The sequence below is a fragment of the Mandrillus leucophaeus genome, unplaced genomic scaffold, assembly GCF_000951045.1.
Source record: "Mandrillus leucophaeus isolate KB7577 unplaced genomic scaffold, Mleu.le_1.0 Scaffold158, whole genome shotgun sequence".
Taxonomy (NCBI): domain Eukaryota; kingdom Metazoa; phylum Chordata; class Mammalia; order Primates; family Cercopithecidae; genus Mandrillus; species Mandrillus leucophaeus.
The window spans coordinates 1,085,205-1,095,283 of NW_012101565.1; the positions used below are offsets into that span (position 1 = coordinate 1,085,205).

Genomic DNA, 10,079 nt, shown 5'->3' on the forward strand with positions numbered 1-10,079 from the left:
CGGCCACTGCACTCCAGGCTGGGCCACAGAGCGAGACTCCGTCTCAAAAAAAAAAAAAAAAAAAAAATGACAGTGGGGGGGACCATGGGCCACACAGGAGTGCGCCCTTCAAACCTCATGCGACCCGCGGGTTGGACTGTGACTGCCGGGGACTAGTGACACCCTATTGTTTCCTTCTTCTTTTTCCCATTTTTAAAGGGAATGCCTGTCCCACAATTGTATTTTGGGAACAGATAATTTGTTTTCCAGTTTCACTGGTCCACAGATGGAGAGGAATTTTGCTTCAGGATGGACCATGCAATCCCCCATGCCTGATTGGATGGGATTCTGGACTTTGGAGGGACACTGTGGGGGACCCAGGCTTCTGCAGATGTTGGTGGAGAGCAATGCACCTTACGAATGAGGCAATGAGAATCTCCGACAGCCACGTCCCAACCCCCAGAGCCTGCAAATCCACTACCTGACGTGGCAAAAAGAAGAATCAGCAAATATGATTAAACTCAGGATTCTGAGGTGGGGAACATCCTGGACCTGGGATCCTGGCGTGCCCAAAGCAAACACAATAACCATGTAAGTGACAGAGGGAGGAAGGAGGCTCGGAGAGAGGCGTGAGATGAAAGTGGAGGCGGCGGTGACGAGGTTGCCTGCTGGCCACCTCGAAACAAGCAATGTGGGCATCCACTGGAATCTGGGAGAGGCAAAGGAACAGACTCCTCCTGAGCCTTGGGAAGGATGGCTACCTTGCTGACACTGGGGTCAGCCTCGTGAGACACATTTCAGACTTCTGGCCTGGAAGCCTGGCATGATACATATGTACTGTTTCCAGTGTGAAGCTGTGGAAAGCCACAGCAGCAGCCACAGAAACACTGACCCCGTTCTCGGGGCCAGGACACTATCCCAACCCAGGGAGAATGCAGCCCCAACTCCTTGGGAATACCAGGGCTGCCACCTCCCAGAGGACAACCCTTCCCCAACCAGCCTGTCAGGCTGCAGCCACTGCCTCCAACTCCTGATCTCAGCCCGGGGCCTGGAGGCCAAGCAGGGCTACAGGGCTCCTCTCTGGGTCTCCAACTCAAGATGGTGCCAACTCTAGGCTCAGAACGCCTCGCACCTTGCAGAACCACTACTTCTCTCCCCAGTGAGGCAAGATCTAAGAGGGAACGCAGGAAGCCCCGGCAGACACACAGTCCTGCCACGGGGAGCAAGCAGGGAAGCACAGGCCCTCACAGCAGGCGCCCACAGCACACCCTGCGAATGGCACCACTCAGCTCCCAGCCGGCCCCGCAGGAACGGCCAGTGTGACCGCCAGCAGGCAGACAAGAGGTAAGCACAGGAGGGACGCGAGAGTAAGAACATTGTCCATGGCAGTCCGGGCCTGGAGGCCACAGAGCCACACGCCCCAGGAGCACAGCGCTGTGCACTCCGCCCTGACTCTGCTGTGAAGCCAAACCACCAGCAGCATCAGGAAAAATGAGACATGCTACTTGGCCGAGCAGGAGCCCGCGGGTCCGTGGGCCGCGGGTACTCACTCCGGCCAGGGATTTCTGGATGTTCTCTCTGGCTCTCGCAATGTCGCGAAGGATCACGCTGGCGCCATTCTCCTGCAGACAGTGCAGAAAGAACCAGTCTTTTTTTTTTTTTAGTAAAAAAGAATTTAATTAAAAAACAAACCAAAAAACCCCATGAACCCTCACATAGAGACAGCAAGAAAGTATTGCACAGAACGAGAGCTCAGCGGGCCAGAAAAGTGGGGGGTGCCTGAGGCTGTGATGACAGGCACAGGCGCCCATGTCTGCGGGGAACGAGTGCCAGGCCTGGCCCCATGCCACCTGCACAGGCACCAGCAGGAGGGCCCTGAGCAGACCCAGCCCCGGGGGCCCGGCCTTGCCCCAAGACCCCACGCCCAGCACCCACAGCAGAGCCACTGGGCCAGGGTGCCTCCGCCCTCCTAACCTGGCTGAACCCTCCTCGTGTGCCCCAGCCACTCCTGTTGGGCAGCAGAGCCACCCAGCCACCCCACATGCAGCCCTCACCTGGCGGGAGGCACCGGCCACAGGCCCGTTCATCTGCTCGTAGAATCTCCTTTCTGCATCGTCATATTTGAACTTGTCAAACCAGATCTTCTCATGTACTAGGAAGTTTGTAGCCATTTTTCTGCTGGGAGGGGAAAGAGGCAAAGTCAACACGGCTGGGAAGTGGGGTCGAGACAGCCCTGGCCTCACCCTTCCCCACAGAGACCCCCGTCAGAACAGCTCAGAAGCACCAGGGTGCGGCAGGGCTGACACCCACTTCAAACACCGGTGGTTCTCCACAAAGCGACACCAAGCCCGTAAGCCCTCACCCCACATGGCGTCCCCAGGCCTGTCTTCCAGACGAGGGGTTCTCAAAGTGTGGTCCAAGAACCTCTGGGGGTCCCAAGGCCCTACCCTTTCACTCACATGAAGCTGGGTTTATGTCAAACAGCTGGAGTGCGGAGGCAGGTACAAGGGCCCAGCTGCCTCCCACTAAGCCAGACACCCAAGAGATTTGCAAAAATCTCAAGCAAGGCCATTCTGCTCACTGAATTTTTTGGTTATGGGAAAAGTATTTCTCATAAAAAAAAGTTAGTAATATGTAACGAGTTTCTTCTTCAACAAACAATTACACTTAGCATTTCTTTTTTTTTTTTTTGAGCGGGAGTCTCACTCTGTTGCCCAGGCTGGAATCAGTGGTGTGATCTCAGCTCACCGCAACCTCCGCCTCCTGGGTTCAAGTGATTTTCCTGCCTCAGCCTCCCGAGTAACTGGGACTACAAGTGTGCACCACTGTGCTTGGCTAATTTTTTGTATTTTTAGTAGAGAAGGGGTTTCACCATGTTGGCCAGGCTGGTCTTGAACTCCTGACATCAGGTGATCCACCCGCCTCAGCCTCCCAAAGTGCTGGGATTACAGGCGTGAGCCACCGCGCCCGGCCCATTTCTCAGTTTTAATTGCTAATGTGGTAAAAATCAATAGGTACAATGAAAGCTGTTTGGGGTCCTGAGAGCGAGAAGGTCGAGAATGGGTGCCCTAGACAGGGACTATGGCCCACAGGCAAACCCAGCCCGTGGTTTTACTGGCACACGGCCCCACCTCGTGCTCCTCCCACTGGCCGGCAGCAGAGGAGCTGGGCAGACGACTCTGTGGCCGGCACCCAGGCCCTCTGGTTCTTTATGGAGTTCGCTGCCTCCCACCCTGGACTGGCCAAGACCCTCCTACTGTCCAACCAAGTACATCAGAACTGGCCCCATCCCGCTCTGCCGCCAGGCTGTGTGGACTCCGGACCATCGCTGGACCTCGTCAAGTGTCGTCTCGGTAACAAAGGGCTGGAGTCTGTGAGCCTCCCCCGCGTCCCTCACCCGGGACACTCCCTGGCGAGGAGGGACCAGGCCACCGTGAATACCAGGGCAGGTGGAAGGGCAGGAGGTTAGCACTCCCCCATGGGGTCCCGCCTTCAGGTGATCTTGTCAACCAGCAAATCCAGACCCCTGGGGGTCCAAGATTGGCACCACTTCCTTGGGGGCTTAGGCAGCAGCTTGGGACACGCGGCTGGGACCTTCAGAGTCCTTCGCTGACTCAGCCCGCCCCACCACCAGGACGCCCTCGCCAGCAGGCCAGCCTCGCCACTTCCATGCCCTCTGTATTCCCTTCCACGTCCAATCGCCTACCCACCTGCCTGGCCCCAGAGACCGCTGCTGGGGTTGCACCTGCACCCTGGAGCAAGCCCCCAGCACCCAGAGGGAGGTCACACAGACCGGGCACCCTGGGATGGGGGCCACCTGACCAGCCACATGCCCATGCATCTGAGATGCCACCACCTTCCCTCAGAGGTAGTTTCAGGTGACAAGGAAAGCTGGGGGTGCCCAGGACGGGCAGGCAGGGACACACTGGCTCCCACGTCTCATCACATGGGAGAGCTAGGGCCAGAAACCAGCTTCAATGCTTCCTGCTCCTATGGGTAGCCTTGTCTTCTCAGCCCTGGCATGTGACAGCCACAGGGGACTCGGGGAGCTTCCCAGCCCAAGAGGGACCCTGGGCGAGGCAGAGATTCTGCCTTGTGTTGACCCCTTCCCTGCCCCCATCCAGACAGCCCAGAACTTTGTAACCCCAAGCAGTGTCCCTGGAACCCACACTGCCCAAGCACAGCACCACCTTTACTCAGCCTGCTGCTGCATTCAACTCAGCTGGGCCCAAGGTCTCGGGGAGCCCCCACCCCAGGTGGGCAGGGGAGGAAGCTGGAGGAGCCCCAGCCTGGGACGGCTGTCCCTGTGCCCACAGCCCAGGCTGGGTGCCCACCCAGCACGTTTCTCCTACTTGGGTCTCAGGCTGGACACGGACAGGCCAGACCGAGGACCGGGTCGGTGAGACAGGGAGGCAGCTTCGAGGCACCAGGCCATGCGCAGGGCCTCGGCAACATGGTGGCGGCACTCAGCGCTGTCGTAGGCAGGCTTGCTGAGCCAGGGGGCCTCTGCATCCTTCTGCAGGAAGTAACAGTAGGGCAAGGCGGAGGGGGCCTCCCCGTCGGCCCACCGCGGCCCAGCCCGCTTGTTCCCTAAGACGTGGCGGCCCCGCCGGTCTCTGCGGCCCCTCCGGGCACCCTCGGCCAGGCCAGCTCGCTCTTGCAGGCGCACCTTCCCCGGGGGATGGCCGTCAAACAGGGCCTCGTAGAAGCCCCTCTCGGCTGCATCATACCGGGGCTTCTCCAGCCACACCTCCCGGACCAGTGCCTGCAGGCTGCCCAGCGGCGGCTGGCCATTGACCGGTGGGCTGGGCTGGTGGGCCGGGTTGGGGACGGCCGCCTGCTGGCCCGTGTCAGGAGTCCCCTGCCTGTGGCCACCCTCGGGAGCCAGCAACAGGGACTGAGACCACTCCACAAAGGCCCGCTCAGCCTGGTCGAAGGAGGACTTGTTGACCCAGGTCCCCCAGGTCACGTGGTGGCAGGCCACCTGGCTTCCATGGGTGCAGGGACCCCAAGGGGCCAAGGCAGGAGGCTGGGCTGCCTGGGCAACCACATCTGCCAGCTTCTGGCGGTAGGAGCTCTCTGCCTGGTCGAAAAGTGACTTGTCCAGCCACACACGTTCGGCCGAGAGCCCCAGGAGGGCCGGGGCCGCCGGGCCGAGACCACTCTTGTCCAGCCACACGCGTTCGGCCGAGAGCCCCAGGAGGGCCGGGGCCGCCGGGCCGAGCCCACTCTTGGGGGAGCGCTTTCTCTTTTTCTGCAGGGGCTTCCTGCCGTCCTGGCTCTTCCTGGGATCACTCCTGCTGCTGCCGTCAGGGGCCTCTGCCTCATCAGTGTCCTCAGGGTCGTCCTGGCCGGGCCCATTCATAGCTGGCCCCTCGACTGGCAGCTGCTGGGCGGAGGCGGCCGCCTGCATGGCCTCGTGCTCGTAGAAGCGCCGCTCAGCCTCCTCATACTTGTGCTTGTCTTCCCACACGGTCTCCAGGGTGCAGGAGGCCTTCCCGCTCCTCATCTTCCGGACACAGCGATAAAAAGCAAGCAGAGGGCAGAGTTGCAACACTGCGGGTGGCCGTGGCCCCGTGCCCACCCTCCCCGTGGCTGCCCTCCCAGGGCAGGGGCTGAGGATGCTCCCCAGTGGGGCTTTCATGAGATGACATTCAAGGACTTGAAAGTCAAGCCCATGTGGGGGATGCTTTGTTGTAAAGAGAAAACAGGCCGGGTGCAGTGGCTCATGCCTGTAATCGCAGCACTTTGGGAGGCCAAGTGCCTCCCAATACATGAACAATACATACCTTTTTAAAGTGAACGTATGGCCCATGAAATATCTAAGACATACTCATACTATAAAATTTTTCATTATTTATCTGAAGTAGGCTTTAACTGGCTAACTGGCTTTCTCTGCATTTTTGCATAGGACAGGCTTGGCCACCCCACTGTGGTGGCTGGTGTTCCCATCCTACAGAATGGCCTCTGTGGCTGTCCTGGCCACACCAGTACCACACCCAGAGCACACTCAAAGGTCTTAGAAAAGAGGGAGCCTCAGCCGGGTGCGGTGGCTCACCCCTGTAATCCCAACACTTTGGGAGGCCCAGGCGGATGGATCACAAGGTCTGGAGATTGAGACCATCCTGGCTAACACGTTGAAACCCTGTCTCTACTAAACACACACACACACACAAAACAAACTAGCCGGGCGTGGTGGTGGGAGACTGTAGTCCCAGCTACTCGGAGGCTGAGGCAGGAGAATGGCGTGAAGCCGGGAGGCGGAGCTTGCAGTGAGCAGAGTTCGCCACTGCACTCCAGGAAACTCGTCTCAAAAAAAAAGAAAAAAAAAAAAAAAAAAAGAGGGAGCCTCTCTGTGGGCCTGACTGTCCTCCCCGGGAGGGGGCCAGGTGACTGGGCAGAGGGTGGAGTGCCCAGTCGTGAAGGGTCACATCAACGGGACTCGCCAGGGAGGATGCTGGTGACCAGTGTGTAGAAAGGAGGGGCCAAGCGCCTGGAGCACTGAGACGGCTCTGGGCTCTCTATCAGCCGCCGTGGCCTCCCAACTGGAGTCCTTATCTTTGGGTCCATCCAAGCTAAAGGGGCATCATGGGGATCTCACAGTCCCAGGACATCAGGGTCCCCTCTCAGGTTGGGTTCTGTGTGATGTAAGAGGGACCATCTTGGTGGGAGGCAGGCTGTGAGGCTCCACCCCTACTTGCTACCCCCAATGAGGCCTGGGAGCCTCAGCCTCCTCCCTGGATGAGGTGCTCCCTCAAGCTCTGGGCAACCTCAGTCATCTGCTGCCCCAGTGCTCCAGCAGCCATGTGGGATCCTGCTGGGGGCATGCTCTGCTCCCAGGTGTCCAGTGTGGTGTTACAGAAAGGACAGACCCAGAAGGCCAGGGGCAAATCTGCTCTTGGGATACAGGTCAGCGCCCCAGCCCGCGCTCGGCCTGCGATATCTTCCTCCCCAGCCATGCCCGACTCCAGGCTCTGCTCCCCAAAAGCAGAAACGCCTGGGTCTAACCAACACCTAGGAGCACCCTCAAGAGGGGGCGTGCAGCCGCCCCTCACGGACACTGCTGCTAGTCAGCTGCCTCCACAAATGTGTCTAGTGGAGCCTGAAGGCAGATCCAGTGGCCTCAGGGCACGTGACTGGGACCACCTGCCTGGTCTTCACCCAGAGGGAGGCAGCCTTCGGTCAAGAACAGACCCTTCACACCAGTGGCTACGGGTCTACACCCCTCTCCTAACACCCTTACTCAACAAAACCAAGGCAGGTTCCAATGCCTCCAGTGGGGTGCTGAGCTGTCTACACTCCACCCAGGCGGGGAGGACCTTTGGGAAGCCCCCCGCACTGCACTCTGAAGCCTCTTAAGTGGAACATGGAGTTTTTTCCGGGCATGTAGCCAGAAGCCCTCAGTTCCAGCAATGAGTTCTAATGGCACCAACAAGGAACCAGGGCCAGGAGGCCACAGGGCCCATGAAGAAGCCCCTCGGCTCCCCTGCTCACTCCTCCCCCAGGCTGGGGCAGCACTTACCAAGACCAGGCTGATGGGCAGAGGCAGGGGTTGGGGGTTGGGGGTTGGAGGTGGGAGCAAGAGCCCAGGAGACAGGGCATTGTGACATCGTGCGGTAGACCCCTGCCAGTCTCTCTGATCCCACGGAACAGTGCAGGTCCCATCAGCAGTGCCACTAAGCTGGCCACCAGTGCCAATGCCCTACCAGACTTTACTGGCCAAGGTGGCCTCAGACTATGTTCTTGGGGGCTCCGGGCAGAAGCTGCCACTCAGCGAGGGGAAGCCACTTCTAAGGCTCCTACCGAGACCTGGCACTGCCACCACTTCCCCACAGGGAGCAGCGTGTCGGGTGCTGACCTGCCAGCCCAGGCCAGGACCCTGCTTAGGGCCACATAGGGTGCCCACCTGCTGCTGCCCCATCCAGAAAACCCAATTCCTCCACTTTACAGATGGGAAACCGCAGCCCCTCTGGGCAGGCTGGGTCATGCACAGGTGGTGTTGGGGTTCCCTTGGGTACAGTGATGGCTGGGGGTTCCCTGGTCAAATGAAGGGGAATGGGGCATGAGGACAGGTGGGTACTTACTTTGCTTTGGCCTCCTAGGACAGCATGAAGGAAAAGTAGCAAGGTTAGAGGCAGACAGAAAGACTAACCGGGTCAGACACAGCAGCAGGGCAGCCCGAGCCGGCAGAAGGCCTTTCCAGAAGCTGCTTGGCTTGGCGAGGTGGCGTGGAGGTGACATTGATGGAGACGGAAGCTGAGCGCCAGACAGACCCGCCACCACCACAATCCCAGGTGGCAGCTGAGTCCACACGCTCGAGGCGGCATCACTCCGTCATCCCCTGAAAGGGGAGCTCTTGGGATTACTGTTAGCTGGAGCCCAGGCAGGCCCTGGGGGACAAGCAGGGACCACTATCTGAGCCAACCTTTCCCAAATCCACCCACCCTGTCGTCACCTGAGCAAGGCAGCCTGAGACAAGGTAAGCCAACGCCCACAAGCATCCCCTGGAGCTGCCAAGGAGCTCCCCAAGCCCCTCCCCTGCACTGCCCCTGTGTCCGGTCGGCTGAAGGAGCCCAGAAGATGACAAGGACCCTTAAGGGGGAGGCAGCCCAGGGCCCGCATTGGTGCAGGGCCTCTCTCAGCAGGAGCCACCATCAAGACAGGGCTGGCACCCAAGGGCCCCAGCACAAGCCGCAAAGGCCTCCCAGACTCACTCTCCCACAGTGTGCACACAAGGACAGGACCTTCACCCCGTTTACTCCTCAGCTGGAGACACTAGGTGTCCAGCTCCTAATCTCACAAGAGCCAGCTCATAAACTCTGCAAGCTCTGGGAAGGGTAGCTGGGCACAGCTGAAAGCCCAGCCACCAGCCTGTGTCCTGGGTGGGACTGGGCAGGAGGGGCCACCTCCTACTGCTGAGCAATCCAAGGAGCCCTGGCTGGGATCTGTCTTCCTTCACCAACCGGAGCTCTGGCCCCAGGGCCCTGCCCACCTCTGTGCACCCCACACTGCAGCAGGGAGCACCCTGCTGGGAGGAACCGGGCACCCTGCAGGGGTCAGGTGTAGATGAGGATGCTACGGAGGCAGCTGCCCCATAGGACCAGTAAGAGGGGTCTTGGGTGGGCTTCCCTGCAGAGAGGAAGCCCTCAGGAGACACCACAGCGAGCCATGCTGGAGACCTGGAGGCCAGGCCCATCACCCGGGGAGCTGGCCACTGACAGCGGGCAGACAGCCTCCCAGGACAGCCAGCACAGCTCCCCACACCTCCAAGCCCACCTCCTCATTTCCCCGCTTCCTGTGTTCCCAAGCACGAGAGGACCTGCCGGACGGAACGCACCATCTCTCCTAAGAGATCAAGTCTGAGCTTCAACGCTTGCGCCGACAGGCACGTGCAAGCCTGTCTCCTCCAGCAGGAGAGCCCGGAGTAGACGCAACGACTTTTTCAACCGCATCCCTACACACAGTCAGCCCCTTCGCTCCTGCAGTTTATCCAAGCTCGGGAGGAGCTTGCTAAAGGGAACACAGGGAGACAGCCAGCTGTCAGAGAAGCAGTCTTGGAAACGCCAGAGTCAGGCCCCAGAGGGAAATGGCCCAAGTATCCCTACTCTGCTCCTGGAAGCAGGCCAGGCTCACCACCAAGGCTCTTCCCTGAGGGGCAGACAGTGTCTGCCGAACACCCGAGCCTCTGGCAGCTGCCCAGAGTTTGAGGGTACCGTGGGGTCCTGGCTCTGGAAGGCTCCACCCAGCTAACAGGGCCTGTGACACAGGTGGCACCCAGCAAGACCCAGTGCAGTGCCATGGCTCTCACAGCCTCCCCGTCCCTGTCCTGGGAGCAGCCCCGGCAAGGACGCTCCTACCCAGAAGACTCCAGGTCAGGAGGGCAGGGCCCTGAGGAAGGTGAGGACGTCCTGGAGAGCTGTGGCCATCAAGGTGCTTTGCAGCCTGGAGGTCTCCACACACCTGGGCAAACGGAAGCTTTCTGGGAGGAGCTGGCTCCCAGGCCCTGCCCTCCAAGCCACCCCATCACAGTGGCACACACAGACAGGTTCCCAGATTGTCCAGCCTCCACCGGGAGAAGTCAGGGAGGTGGGCAGGGGATG

At 60.0% G+C, this 10,079-nt stretch overlaps 1 protein-coding gene across 1 annotated transcript in view; it reads right to left on the reverse strand.

The window, feature by feature from the left end:
- Nucleotides 1-7,527, reverse strand: part of EEF1D (eukaryotic translation elongation factor 1 delta (guanine nucleotide exchange protein)) — a 20,353-nt gene extending 12,826 nt beyond the window's left edge. Inside the window, 4 exon segments of the mRNA XM_011975649.1 lie at nt 1,530-1,601; nt 2,034-2,157; nt 4,332-5,488; nt 7,502-7,527. Of these exon segments, the coding sequence (XP_011831039.1) occupies nt 1,530-1,601; nt 2,034-2,157; nt 4,332-5,488 (1,353 nt within the window). The 5' untranslated portion in view covers nt 7,502-7,527.
- Between the last annotated feature and the right edge of the window lie 2,552 nt (nt 7,528-10,079).